The sequence below is a fragment of the Ambystoma mexicanum genome, chromosome 6q (genome assembly GCF_040938575.1).
Source record: "Ambystoma mexicanum isolate Mex_15411 chromosome 6q, UKY_AmexF1_1, whole genome shotgun sequence".
Taxonomy (NCBI): Eukaryota; Metazoa; Chordata; class Amphibia; order Caudata; family Ambystomatidae; genus Ambystoma; species Ambystoma mexicanum.
This window is the reverse complement of record NC_090937.1, coordinates 309216598-309232096: the sequence shown is the minus strand read 5'-3', so window position 1 is coordinate 309232096 and position 15499 is coordinate 309216598. Positions and strand designations below refer to the sequence as shown.

The 15499-nt window shown below is 48.0% G+C and overlaps 1 protein-coding gene across 2 annotated transcripts in view; it reads right to left on the bottom strand.

Annotated features, from left to right (window-relative positions):
• Nucleotides 1-15499, bottom strand: part of ECPAS (Ecm29 proteasome adaptor and scaffold) — a 3148361-nt gene that overhangs the window by 60021 nt on the left and 3072841 nt on the right. For both annotated transcript variants that reach the window (XM_069630810.1, XM_069630809.1), the window contains exon 46: nt 9920-10025. In XM_069630810.1, coding sequence (XP_069486911.1) covers nt 9920-10025 — 106 coding nt within the window. The remainder of the gene's footprint in view (nt 1-9919; nt 10026-15499) is intronic.

Here is a 15499-nt window from a genome sequence, read left to right as displayed (position 1 = left end):
ACGTCTACCGAGGATGTTAGTGAGGTCATCCTCATCAAATGCAGCAACAGGTCTTCCCCAACCCAGGTATTCTGTTACTTTACCCATGAAAGTCCTATACAAAGCATCTGCATGTGCAGATTGATCTGGGGTGGCAAAATCAACTTCAGGTGAGGTATCTAGCCCACTAGCATCCTTCAATGAGTCTACAAGGTTTTATAACCTGGACTCCTCAGATAAACTCCTCAGGCACATTAGGTGTTCCAAATTCCAGACCAGATGGAGGAATATCATCATTCTCTTCCACCCCCTCAAAAATGGTGCTTATGGACTTAAAAAGGTTCTTCTTGGCTAAAGCTTTATAACTCTTTGACAGATCCATCGAAGATGTCGATGGTTTCGACTTCGATGAACTCGGCATCGAGGGACCCGATGCAATCTCCATCGCGGGAGTGGAGGTTAAAGGCTTAGGCTGCGACATGTCTTGAACCTTTGAGACTCGGGACACTTCTCGAGGAAGCTTTGCTGATTTCCTGCCCAGGCTCAAAGGCACGCGAACAGCACAAGGGGGTCCAAAGTCTTCTTCGGTTCTTTTGGAGGGGAGGGAGAAGCTGCCTAAACACTTATCATTTGGAGGCAAATATCCTCCCATTCGGCTTTGATGCGGAGTTACCAGGGAAACGTACCAGTCCGAAAGAAGATGAGTGAGATCGATGATGCCTTTTGTTTGACTTCTTATGGGAGGCCGACAGTGACAAGTGTCGAGAACCACTTCTCGACCAGGAGCACTTTGAATGCTTTGAGCAGTTCTTCTCCCACTGAGGTGAAATATCCCTCGGCCTCTTTCATCAGATGACCTTTTCTTGGACAGTGTAGTAGGAGATTTTGATGAAGACCTACCCAGAGCGAGCTTCCCCTTCCTCTCGTACAAGGCCTTAACGATCATTGACTGACATGAGCTGCAATCATCAACCTTGTGGCCGGTTTCAAAACACCAAAAGGCATATACAATGTGGATCGGTGATAGACATCTTCGACCCGCAATCTGTACACCTTTTAAACCCGGTCTTCAGAGTAGACATTTATCAAAGATTAGGCCAAAAACGCAGTTGGAAAATCACAGAGGTGATTCTGAACCGTTCAAAGCGTGCCGTGCATGCGTAAAAACAGAACTGTGGCAACCGGCACGGTGCATCCAATTTATACCACAGTTGACGTCATGGTTGTGAGCAGGATGGAAGCCACAGAGGGACATTTGGTCGATAATGCACGGCTCCCTCTGCTGTTAAAAGTTTCCAAAACTGCTAGCAGGATATCAGATATATCAAAGATGAGGAATACTTGGGAGGACACAATCCATTAGAATCTCTGCTTTACTCAACGATGCACCACGACGATGGAACTTTCCCCAGACCCCTTGAAAGGAAGAGTCGCTAGGATGTCAGTGTCGAGCAGGAGAAGGGAACAAAGCAGTGTCGGAAAGGCAGCAATGCAGGTCTGTCGCGGTGGTCGGGTTGCTATGCCAGCTGTGGATGTCCCATGACGATTAAACTTGCTGTGGACTTCGACCAAGAAGAGTCCCTTGGTGGTTGTCGATGACTTTCAGTAGCGATGGGTGCAGTCCCAGTAGTAGGTGTCGAGTCCAGTATTTTGCAGTTGGATGCCTTTTGTTTTTTTGGTGCTCCAGCATGGATGACAGGGTGGCTTATGGCGACTCAGACTCAACCACTGGATTGCACTGTGGACCCTCACCAACTCTGAACCTTCAGGACGCTTTCTTCAGTGCTTGGTGGCAGGAAACCCACTGGTTGGCATTCCTTTGCAGGCAGACACCCTGGATCTTCTCCGATGCAGTAAAGTGGACAGATGTCATGGCTGCAGTGCCACTTGAAGCTTTCTTGCTTCATTTGGAACTTTGGCAGCCCTGGGCTTCGAGCAGCACTATGCCAGGGTACCCCCTTTTCTGGGCAACACACAACAACTTGGCTTCCAGTGGTCACGAACGATCCTCCGGGCCCTGGACGACACAGATGACTTCTTGGGCTCACAATGTCCAGGCACTTCTCTTCTGGACCGCAGGCACACAGGACTGGCTTCCAGGACACTTTGGAAGAAGAGCAGCAGTTGCACCATTTCCTCTCGTAGATACAGGAAGAGCTCACCTATCCAGGTCCTCTCTGGTTCAGTCCTTGAGTCAGCAAAGCAGCTTTTGATGAAGAGTTGCAGCCGCAGACTTCTTCCTCCTGCTGGATTCAGGATGCAAGCTTCTTGAGACTTCAGCTTCCGCTTCGGTTTCGATGTTCTGCTTCTGACAAGGAGGCAAGTGAGGGGTTCCTAGTTATACACAAATGTTCCCCATTCACTCAGGCTGAGCCAGGCTCAGCCAGCCAATCACACAAAGTGCATTCTTGGAGCTACCAATAATCATGCTCACAGGTATTCAGATCATTCACCCAAAACAAGACACACACAACACAGGATGTGGATTGGGGGCAACTCCCACCCTTTCAGAGCATTTAACACATTCACTCTGTTTCAGGCAGGACCACAGGCATTGTGACTGTTGGGGAGAATTCTCTGTAAAGGCTAATTTCCCAAACCTAGTGAGTCACCCAGCAGCTTTGCTGGATTTTTGGGGTTTAATTTGTTTCTCCTGCTAAGAGTGAGACTCTTTCTCCCACTCGTAGGCATGATTTGAGAATGTCCTTTGACTATGTAATGTGTTTTATGGGCTATGGGGTCTTTTACTCCATAGGGCTTCATGTGTTTTTGGTACATGTGTTACACAGCACCCTCAGTGCAGTAACACAGGGGTGTCATAGTGACCCCCAAACATAGACTCCATACCCTGGGACTGACTACTGTCTCCCAGGGCTTGTAAAGTCACCATTGGCTTTACTAGTCTCAAATTGTGAACAGAACCAGTACAAACCATCATATTGTGGAAGTACTGGTAGGGGTAATTCGATTGCCCCTGGGTCTGTTTTCCAAGGGGGCACGGTCCAGTCCCCCCTTGTCGAGTTTCTGGCTGGTGGCAGTGGTTACCACGCGAAATATTCCACCGGAATATTTCCTATGGGATTTTCCCATTCATTTTAAACGCGCCACTTTTTTGGTGCAATGTTAAAGATACCGCCGGGTTATTTATTTAATATTTATTCCCTGGTTGGGTCTTTTTGCCAGGACTCGGTTTTAAAATGGCGTTTGTGTTCACCTCTGTAACTCCAACCCAAGTCGAGTCCTTTGTTCCACTTTTGGCGGGCTTCTGCACAGAAGCCTCCAAAAGTGGCGCCACTCTGTCTGGGTCTACAGGATGTGTGGGAGGGGGGGGAATATGCACCCTGGACTGAGTTGCCTTGGCAACTAAAGTCGCACTCTTGTGTGATTGGCCCAGTGGTGAGCCTCCCAGCTCACCACTTAACATGTTTGATTGACAGCTAGCCTGATGAATGGGGGTTTTGCTGCATAAAAGCAGGGTTTGGGGACTGGAACTTGAGAAGTCGCCACAGGACCTAAAGAATCCGAAGAGGGGGAAGCTAAGCCATCTACGACACCACCGGTGGAGCCCTGCTGTACGAAACTCACCATTTTCCCGACGACAGAGAAGTTCTTCTTCCAGGAGAGTCTTCTTCCCTTTGAGCTGGTGGGACCAACCAGTTTGCCTTTTTCGCCTTCCTGGATCGTCTCGTGGTCGAATCGCCTGTGCCAAGCACCCCGGTGGCCGGATAGCCACACTTCACCACTACCGCGAATAAAAGGGTAGTACCTTTTAACCGGGAAACTCCGCGGCTGGTTTCTTCCCTGGCAGTGCAACGACCTCCAGCTTTCCTCCACGTCGAGATCTTCTCTTCCCCTGGACGAAGCACCGACTTGCACCCGCTGCCAGGAACAACTGCCCCCGCTGGAGCTTTCTCACCATTTCAGGTACTGTGTCCCGCCTGGTCTCCCTTGCAACAGACCGTCCAAGGTGTCCCGTAAATCCTTGACTCTCTATCCTGGGGTTACCTCGGACCTGTTAACATTACCTTTCTAACTTGATCCAACCTCTTTCTGACTTTCCTGCAAAGACTTTTAGTGCATTTCCACTGTGTGATCTTGGGCACATTCCGCCTTGCTCTCTCCAAGAGTGGGCCTGGCCTATGAACTTTTTGCTCTACAGTAGACCCTGCCTTTCTTGACTTGCTGTGGTCCTTTAAAAGTGTTGGTACTATGTGATTTTCCTATTCTGCCTTTTCTCTCCCTTCTTTTAACAAATTATTGGAGTGCCATCTATGGTTACGCGCTCGCCTCTGTTTTGCTAAATAAGTGGTGTTTAACATAGACTTGTCCAATAATTAATTAGGGAGGTGTATTTATTTCTAGTGACTGTGTTTGAACTTGCTTGACATATTAGTGCCAGTGTATTTTTACAAGTGTGTTTTTAAATAAATAATTATATACTTTTATACCATAGCTCTGGTCAGTGTTTGCTTGTACTGCTGTATTTTTAGCCCTATCGTGTATACTCTATATACTGCCTAACTCTTCTTGAGAGAAGTCTGACTGCTCAGCCACAGCTACCAGGTAAATCTGGGTGGTGCGGACTGCTACCAATTGGGTTTACTGCTAACACCTGTAGTCCTAAACTTTTTGCAGTGGTCCCTAAGGGAACTGCACAGGTTTCTGCCTAACAGTGACACACAACCAAAACAAGACACCCACAACACAGGATGTGAGGTCATTCCTCCTTCCATTCAGGCAGGTACCACCGCTGGCGTGTACCCACAACAGCAATTCCTGGGAAGCCTCATACTAGTCTATAAGGGCCAGCCACAGTTCCATATATGGTCCTTACACCCAACATCCAGTCAGGGGAAGGGAACAGAGACAGGGTTTCTCTGGACTTTGAAAAACAAGGGGGGGCGAGGGGGAAACCAAGAGGACACAGTGGCCTTCTTGCCCTTGTCCAGTAATCCATTGATTTCTATGGCAGGGCATGGGTGTCCCAAAAAGGGATGTGAGGAGCCAGGAATGAGACTCGGACAGAAGGGAGTCATGGTTTTGGTCAAAGACTTTTATTAAAATATAAGAGGGTTGGAAAAATGCCTCTGTGTCCCTGCTCTAAGAGGTGTTTCCATACCTAAAAACAAAACTAAGAGCCTGCCAATGTCAGAAATCCAAAGCAAAACGGTCTCATGTCTGAAGTACTATTCTGGCCCTCACATTCCGACAAAATAAATTCTAAGGAGAAAAGGGTAATGTCTTTGGCCTTGAGTGATGTGAAAATGTTCAAAAAGCAAATGCGTAACTGCAACACAAAAAGTTACAGAAGGATAGAGTACCTTGTTCCAGAGGGTGGTTCCCTTACCCTGGATTTCTCTTCATTCTGTTTCATATTCAAGATTATGAGTTCCTTATGCTTTTCTTGATCAACAACACATCTGGGATATAAAACAACTTGGCTGTTATTCTGTATTTTGTTAGGACACCTGGTGTATTCCCCTGCCAGGTTTTCTCTCTTCTTTAATATATTTTTACGCCCTTTTGCTAGTCCTGGTGTATCCTTATCAGGGCTTCCTTGGATACTGTATATTACACACTATCCAACTTGATGCCTGGTATGCTTTCCTGCCAAAGTTTTCTCACATAAATATGCTTCCCACTTGCATCTGCCTGGTATACTCTCCTGCCAGGGCTTTTTCTTATAACAACATGATTTCAAAGTGCATCTTATCTGCCTGGTATACTTTCCTGCCAGGGCTTTCCTCATGTGGGTTCTGCACTCCCTTACAATCTTCTCATATATATTCTTGCACTTTTAATATGCCTGGTATACTCTCCTGCGGGCTCTGTAAACCCTTACAAATTATTCTCATATGCAATCTTTCACCTTTAACCCCTTAACTGCCGGTGTTTTTCCCTCCCATGCCAAGCCATTTTTTTGGTCATTTTGGTATGTCGCCATTCAATCCCTAGTAACATGATTGTTACATGTGATATCTGGGCCAAATTTGGCCCTTTTATTCCCACATGTAGGTGGTCATAACGCCACCAAAGAATCAGTTTGCTGTATGGGGGTAAGAAAAAATAAGAAAAAAGAGCACATTTAGTGTTTTTTCGAGAAAATGCCAATAAACTATGTACAAAGAAGCATGTGGTTATTTCTTTTTAAGAGCTAGGAACAAAAGGTTTGCTGATCTGAATTACCCATTTACCAGACTTCCAAGAACATGTTGAGTGTAAACGAAAAAAAATACATATTTTTATAAGGTTACCAACACTTTTGTGAGAGGTAGGCACTTTTTCCCTTTTTTTTTTTCCAATCGGACATGCGTGGACGGAATGGAAGAGGAGGGTAGGAAAGCTGAATGGCAAGACAGAAAGGCATACTTTTCTGAAAAGTAGACACATTTCCAAGTTTAGGAAGGGGTCATTTGTGCAGGTCAGGCAACAACTATGTAGGTAAAATTCCCATAGTTTGGGGAGAAATTGGAAAAATGGCAGAAAAGGTATGTGCGGGACATGGTTGGACCTCTAAGGTAACGCTTCTGTGAATATTGAGAAAAGCAATGCACCGCTACATTACCACGACTCGTCTAGTTGGGAAATCACACATTGTAATGTTAAACAAAACAAGCAATACCACAAGCCAAAAACTGAGCCATGGTACACAGGATATTTATGCGTAAGGAAAACAAATGTGGTGAGGCATGGCAAGCATACATTTTTTGATAGAGTACAGGCAGACCTTTTGAAGGATAGGTGACTTGTGCAGGTTACAAAAGTGTACAGTGCCTAAAGCAGCAACTAAATGTAGGTTACATTTTGAAAATGAAAGGGTTGTGTAACTAAGTGCAGTAGCAAATGTATGAAAATTTGATCAAAACCAAGAGATAACAAATGGCCTACCTTCTCACAGGTGTCCCAACGAAAACGGTACCTTACATTTGTGGGTGCACCTACCTGGGAGCAAAAGGAGATGGCCAAACCACTGGTACATCAAATGCACTGGGGAAGACTGGATTTGGCTTTGTGGACAACCCACAGAATTGGGCTTGGGGTGTGGCAGCCACCAAGGAAAACAGGGAACCCCATGCATTTCTGAAAATAAGACACCTGTGGGATTCCACAGATGTCTGACTTGCGCCAATCACTCTAGAATGTATTACCCACAAGCCCCGGAAAAGTCAGTAAAATTTAAGTAAATAAACACCATTTTCAGACATTTGCCACCAGGAAACAACCGCAACACGCTGCCAACATGTCCTACCTTCCAGCATTCCCGCAGGTGTCCCAACGAAAACAGCACCTCACATGTGTGGGTGCACCTACTTGGGCGGAAAAAAAGAAATGTTCACCGTCCACAAGTTCAACGACAGTCTTAGGGAGCCCCGGCAGGGTCCCCATCCCTAGCCGCAGTGAAAAGCTCTAACGCAGCGCAGCCAGAACTCCAGGACGGTCTGGTGTAATGTCCCGGCCATGGGCACCCGTCTCCCATGTGGATTGATCGTCCCCAAGCCCAGCGCTGGTTCCAGGGAGCCCAGGTAGGGTACATTCTGTAGCGCAACACTGCCAGAGCTCCAGGGTGGTTGGGGCTCATGTCCCTGGCCTTGGTCGGCTATCTCCCATGTGGGTTGAGCGTCCCCAAGCCTAGCAGTGGTTCCAGGGAGGCCCAGAAGGGATCCCATCCCTTCCCGGAGGGAAATTCTGTAACACAACCTAGCGAGAGCTCCAGGATGGTCGGGTGATGTCCCAGGCCTTGTACACCCGTCTCCCATGTGGGACGACCATCTCCAAGCCCAGCCTGGAGCTCTGGCTGGGATGTGTTACAGAATTTCCCTCCAGGAAGGGATGGTGACCCTGCTGTGGCTCCCCCGGACAGCCATTTAGCTTGGGTGCTGTTCATCCAAATGGGAGACAGGCACCCAAGGCCGGTGACATCACCCCGACCATCCTGGAGCTCTGGCTGGGCTGTGTTACAGAATTTTCTTCTGTGAATGGATGGGGACCCTGCCAGTGCTCCCTGGGACTCCCGCTGTGCTTGGGAATGGTCTACCCACATGGGAGACAGCCGCCCAAGGCCTGGGACATCACTCCCAAACATCCTGAAGCTCTGGTTGGGACTTTCTCTCATATACTTGATTCACATTTGTTCGGTTTGTCAGGATTTCTGACCGGAAATGACAGGTTCGAATAAGTTGCATGTCAGGAGCACTTTTTGTATATTGGTCTCATTTTGTTGTCCCTAGCACCTGTACATTAGGGGACGTCCCTTCAGTATTTGTGCTTTGAAATACAGGTTCTCATGTACTAGGGAATAAAATGAAACTTGTTTGCTCAATAAATACTTTCTGTGTGAATAAACCATTTAGTGTGGTAGTGCTACATCATAAGTAGTACTGTGGACATGTAAGGATTTCTGACCAGAAATGACAGGTTTGAATTAGTTGCATGTCAGGAGCACTTGTATACTGGTCACATTTGGTCGGTTTTGGCAGGGCTGCTAATACGCCTCATTGTCCCCTCTTCCCTCGGGTGGGCTGCTCTTGCTGGCATATGTTGATTTTCTCGCGGCAACCAGAGCAGGTTTTGCTCCCTCTCTTCGCCTCTGCTTCTTTGCTTCTCTGTCTCCTGTGCATCCACTTCGCATCCTTCTGGGCTTCAGTGACGTGGAGGCTGCCTTCAAGTGCCTGCGAATGCCCAGAAGCCATCCGCTTGCCTCTGGCACTATCGCAGCGTACTCCATCTTGGAGTCTGCTCCCTTCTTCCTTGTCAGCGAGCTGGTTTGCTCCACGGACACCGCTCCAGCCCCACGGTCGCTCGGTCAGCACGGAGAGAAGCTGCGTTCTTCAGCCAGCATCTCCCTGTCAGCTGGTCTGCGAGTTTGAATCTTCCGGCATCAGATGTGTTCCTCTAACAACTAGAGCGCGGCATGTACTTCTGACCTCCCGTAATCTTCATTACTCCGCTCATACTTTTAGTCACAGTACTTTCGTTTTTAAGGCAATAGTAGTTTGTTTCTGATGTCTTGTATGCAAAGTCTGAATAGTTTCTTTCAGTGAACTTTCAAGGCAAGTCTGATTTTTAGGACTTGTAAGTCAGAGTCTGGAAAGGTATTTTCAAGAGTCTTGAAGGGCAAGTCAGATTTTAAGGACTTGCATGCAAAGTCTGTGAAAGTGTTTCCAGTACCTTTTCCAGGTGGGTGACAGGAGGTATGACAGTATGCCATTAAGGCATGGAGTATGGCAGGGGTATCCTCAAAAGGGAAAGGAGGATACCATGTCTCGTCCAATGAGGTCATGAGAACCTCCCCAGGGCTGCATCCCCCCATGTGATCCCCCCTCATATAGCTTCCCCCATGGACAGGATCAGGTAGCGCCTGCCGTCCCCCTGGCCACATGGGGAGAGGTCACTGGGAAAAGAGTAATGACACCACCAGATTCATCACAAGGAGGACACACCCAGAGCCACTGTTAAGTCAGCATGTAGCTGCCACCAGCCCATGCCCTGCTTTATGGGCAACACACTTGCCCCAAAACAGACTCTAGGTGTACAAGAGTGTACCCCTACACATGCAAGCCATAAGGGTATCCCACAGGTTTTTGTTCACCAAGAACAAAAATGAAGAGCTGCACTTCTAGGGGTCATAACTGGATTCATGTACAGAAAACAAGCTGAAAACAGTCCAAGGATGTAGTGTGATAAGGACAAGGAGGCCCTGTCCCCCCAATGCATTACCAGCATCACACCTGTCCTCATCACCTTCTCTTAACTTCTGAAGAAACGTTGTTCTCATGGTCAGCCAGGAAGATATATGTCGATCACCAGCAACTGACTGTGCCCTAATACTTTAATGGTTGGTTTGAGCATAAAATAATAAAACAGTTCTACCTTTAATATATTTTCATCAATAATTGTGAATTTATGAAACAAACATATCCACAAAGAGAAATGAACTTACCCTTTAAAATAGGCATTCATGGACTGCAAAACTCCAACCTGTACCTTCCACGTACTTAGCTTCAGCCTTTCACACATCAATTTGCATATCTCTAGCCGGTAACAGCCTTAATAGAGCAGAAGAAATAATTTAGGTTCCACAAAAAGACACTATCTTATGAAAATTTAAATATTGCTTTCACATTTTTCCATGCAGTGTATGTTAAAAAGGAAACGCAACTCCATTTTTGAATATATATTCTTAATAGCTTACAATAATGAATGTATCTAAACCCAGCTTGTATGCATCAGGACAAAGTAACCTATTGGGAGGGGAAGAGGGAGGATTGAATAACCATTGGGGCTCGGGGAAAGCAATTGGCTCTGTGCTGCAGACCCTGGAGGTGGTACATAGGGGATACCTGCTGTGTCAGACATCGATAGTGTCAGTGAGAGACATTCCCTATGGCCAGTCTGAGAGGCCTACAGCAGTTCAGCGACCAGAAGGAGAGAAAAGAACAAGTTACATTCTTACCTGGTAACGTTCTTTCGATGGGATGTTCCTCCGACGTATTCCACATCTATGACAGTAATCACCACAGCTCTGCTGCTTCGGAAAAATTTTCAGCGTCGGTGTCCTACGTCGATAACGTCGTTACGCTGTCCCTCGAGGGCCTCCGTCGAGCCGACGTCACCGGATGTTATATGTAGGACGCATGACGCCCGTAGCCTCAGTTGTAGTTTTTCCCCAGAACGTGCGACACCAATCTTCTGCCAGTATGACTACAGAAAGCCTTGCAGAAACTTAAGCTACAATCGCATAAGAAATTCTGTAGAGGGGCAGGCTGGGAGGGTGCGATGTGGAATACGTCAGAGGAACATCCCATCGAAAGAACGTTACCAGGTAAGAAAGTAACTTGTTCTTAGAAGGGATTGTGTCCTCCGACATATTCCACATCTATGACAGACTCCCCAAGCAGTACCAACGTATGGAGGAGGGAAAGAATTTAGAATTTTAGAATGCCCGATCAAATTGCAGAATAGAGGACCGCCTTACCAAAGGCCAAATCTTGCCTATGGATAGAATCCAGGGAGTAGTGTTTTACAAAAGTATGGACAGAGGCCCATGTGGCTGCTTCACAAATATTACGAATGGCAACTCCCCTCTGCAGAGCAGTAGAGGCAGCCACACCCCTAGTAGAATGGGCCCGTAAGCCTACCGGAGGGTCCTTACCCGCCAGACGGTAGCATTCAGAGATTGTCAAGATGATCCATCTTGACAAGGTCTGCTTAGAAACAGCTCGACCTAAACGCCTTCCTGCGTATCCCACAAATAGCTGATCGTCCACTCTGACCCGGGACATCCGTGAAAGATAGAAGCTCAAAGCTCTCCTAGGATCCAACCTATGGAGCCTCCCCTCTTCCTTACCAGGATGCAGAGGAGGATAGAACGCCAGCAGAATTACCTGCTGGCTCAAATGAAAATCCGACACAACCTTCGGAAGAAAAGAAGGACAAACCCTAAGGACAGCCCTGTCCTTATGAAACAGTGAAAGGTGGCTTGGTGTAAAGTGCCTGCAAATCACTCATTCTGCGAGCGGAAGTAACCGCAACCAAAAAAACAGTTTTAAAGGTCAAAAGTCTCAAAGAACAAGAATGTAAGGGCTCAAACGGAGCACCCATTAGGGATTTCAGAACCAGGTTCAAATCCCATCCCGGCACCTGGAAAGGAGACGGTGGGAACACATTTGTCAGCCCTTTTAGAAATTGAGAAATCAAAGGAATCTTAAAATAAGAACACTCCTAAAACGAGCGCTTAAATATGGACAGCACCGCCAGGTAACCTTTAATGGTACCCACCTACAGGCCCTTGTGGGCTAAAGAAAGCAAAAAAGACAGAACCACAGGAATTGAACACTGAAAAGGATCCACATACTGTACCGTGCACCAGTCGCAGAACTTTCTACAACGGTACAGGGATTTTGTTGCTGGCCTTCTGGCCGAGAGCAACACCTCCACAACATCTTCAGGGAGGTCCCAATCCTTGTACCTCAACCTTTCAGAAACCAAGCATGAAGTTCGAGAGACTTGACCTCTGGATGTAGAACCCGACCCCCCTCCCGTGAGAGCAGATCGTCTCGGTAGGGAAGACGGTGTGGAGAGCAGATGGACATGTCGAGAAGGTCCGGGTACCACGCTCTCCTGGCCCATGCCGGAGCAATGAGGATCATACGGGAACTGAACCTACGTAACCTCCGCAGCACTTGCGGAATGACGGGGACTGGAGGAAACGCGTACAGCAGTGGGAAGGTCCACTCCACTACGAACGCGTTCCCTAAGGCTCCTCTTGGAGGAAATTCCCTTGAGCAGAATCTTTTGCACTTGCGGTTTACACTGGTGGCGAAGAGATCCACTTGTGGGGTCCCCCAAAGGACGAAGATCTCAAAGAGAACTTCCTAAACCAGCTTCCACTCATGAGAGACCGTGCTCTGCCTGCTCAGAGCGTCCGCTGCCACGTTTTCGTCTCCGGCCAGATGAACTGCCGAGATTGAAATTTCCTGCTGGATGGCCTAGAACCAGAGCTGCATCGCCTCTCTGCACAGTGGGAGAGACCCTGCCGCCCTCCTTTTTGTTGAGGTAGTGCATGGCTGTGATGCTGGAAATGCATCAGAGGGACAGGGCCTCCGTATCCTTGTCCGACACTGCTTTTTATCATGTGTTCTGTCGTGTTTTCCGCGCAGGAGTTCATGTGGGACTCCTGGCGGTGCAGCTCTCTCTCTTTTGGTTTGGTGAACAGACCCGTGGGATATCCTTATGGCACCCATGGGTAGGGTGCCAACCCTGTGCCCCTTGTATATGTTTTTGGGCACCTATGTGTGACCCATAGAGCAGGGTAATGGCTGGTGGAAGCTCCGTGCTGACATGACTGGTGCCCTGAGCGTCCTCCATTTTGGGATGCCCAGGCCCTGTCATTGGAATCGGTAGATTCCTGATGGAGACAAAATGGCCCCCATGGCCTCTTGCCGTCCATCACCTGTTATCTTGATCTTCCCGAAGTCCCGGGAAGCCCCGCCTCTGTCCCTTCACCCCTGACTGGCTGTTGGGTGGAAGTTCCGTATATGGTAGTGTGGGGAAGTGCCGACCAGACTGGTTGGAGCCTTCTCAACGACTGTATGTTGTGGGTACGCTTGTGGATGGGACCTGGGTGAATGGAGTGTGACGAATATGCATTCTATGTTGTGGCTGTCTAGTATCTGGTGTTTGACACAACGGTTGAGACAACCTTGCCCGAAACCGATACAAATGCAGCTTGGAGTGTTGAATGGCTTGGTACTTGTCCCAATACACATAACTTGTTGTGAGTGTCTGGAGAAATGTGAATGGCCTGAATGCACTGTGTGCCTGATTGGCTGCCTGCCTGCATGAATGCCCTTAGTCGTGATTGGATGCTTGAGTGTGACCCAGCGGAATGAATGGGAGATCAACAGTATATCTGGGGACCTCTCACTGCTAGGAGTCGTGTTTGGAAGAAGAAGTCCACTACGACGAGTAACTGAAGCTTAACCTTGAGCCCTGATGGACGAGAAGAATTGCTGTTGCTCTCCTTCGCAATCTGAAAGCTGCTGTGCATCAAGAACTGACCCAGAGAGGACCTGGTGAGGCGCCCTCTTCCCGAGCTACGAGTGACCATCTCGCACAGTTGATCTTTGCCTAAGCTCCCTGGTAGACAAACCTTCAACAGGCTGCCGACCCGATACGCGGATTGCTGCGGAACTCCAAGGAGAAGCGCCCGGACTTTTGTCCACCACCGTCGCCAACCGCCGTCACCGACCGGAGCCGCCATGCTCCCGTTGCCTAAGAACTTAATTGATCCAAGGACGCTCTCGTCCGCATCATTGCCGCTGTATCCTGCTGGAGAAGGCCTGACCGTCGACGAGCCGAGGAGCATCCACCGGTGGGTTTCCCGCCACCCAAAGACCACAGAGACGCCAATGACTCGATGCCCTTGCTGGGCCACAGTTCTTCAACTCTTTGCGGTCCAGAACTATTGACACTGAGGTGCCCCGCACGCCTCTTCCTTGCAGGACGTTTACGCTTCCCCGTCAACGAGCACCGCTAGGAACGACGCGGCCACTTCACCGTCGTAGCTCGACCTGTTCTGTCAGACGTTCGACGACCCGTGACTCCTGCCTTAAAGGGAGGGTACTCAAGAAGGGTTGTCGATTTCCCCGACGAGGAACGCTACAACGGCAAGGTACTTTGGGGTTACCAAACTATTGGGAAAGTCTAGTGTGAACAATATATGGACTGGGCTTGTATCTTTCTTCTACAGGTTGCCCAGGTGGGGGGGATCTCCACACAGAACTGTGTCTAGGTAGTCGGGGCCAGTATTCTCCCAATTGCTCAACCATCTTACTTTCGTTTCTCTCTCTACTGCTGGTTTCCTCTTTATTTTGATCTGTGTCTCATTCTGACCGTATGCACTTTAATGAGATCTAATATCGCTAGTGGTACCACTTTAGAATTGTACAAATTTACCATTGTTGATTTTCGGAGTACAAAGTGAGTTTTCGTGTATATGACCTTGAATATTAATTATATAAAGACTGTGTTTTAACCGATACAGTGTGTGGACACTCCTTCGTGGGTGCTCGGGGACTACACTGTGTTAGGCAGAAACCTGTGCAGTTCCCTTAGGGACCACTGCAAAAGATTTAAGACTACAGGTGTTGGCAGTAAACCCACTTGGTAGCAGTCTGTACCACCCAGATTTACCTGGTAGCTGTGGCTGAGCAGTCAGACTTCCCTCAAGAAGAGTTAGGCAGTATGCAAAGTATACACAATAGGCACTCAGATACAACAATACAAGCAAACACTGACCAGAGCTTTGGTATCAAAGTATATAATTATTTATTTAAAAACACAGTTTGAAACACTCCAGCACTCTTATTGTAAAATATTCTAAACACAGTTACTATTGCAATATATAGACCCCTTTTCCCTTATCGGATAAGTCACAGTAAAACACCACTTATTTTCATACAGAGGTGAGCACTTAACTAGATTGCACTCCAATAAGTTTGTGAGAAAGGGGGGGGAGACAGAATATGGAAAGGTACACCACTCTAAGGTTCAGGAACACTACAAGCAAGGCAGAAGAGCAAAAGTCACTGGTGAGCCAAAGTCCAAAGGCTGGGCCCACTCTTAGAGAGCAGAGCACAAATGCGCCCAAGATCACACAGTTACACTAGGCTTAGAAAGTCTTGCAGAGGGTTCAAAAAGAGTTTAGAGAGGCTTAGGAAAGTTTAGCCAGGGTGTCCCAGGCTAACCCAGGTTCGAAAGCCGGGGGCTAAATCTACCCTGTACAGTCGGTAGCAAGGGAAGCCAGGCGGGACACGGTACCTTAAGTGGGAAGGATCCTCCAGCGGTGGCAGTTGTTCCTGGTAGTGGGTGCAAGTTGCGTTGTCGTCCAGGGGAAGAGAAGATCTCGACTTGGAGGAAAGATAAAGGTCGTTGCACTACCAGGGCATAAACCAGCCGCAGAGTTTTCCGGTTAAAGGTGGTACCTTTGTTCCGCGGTCGTGGTAAAACATGGTATCCC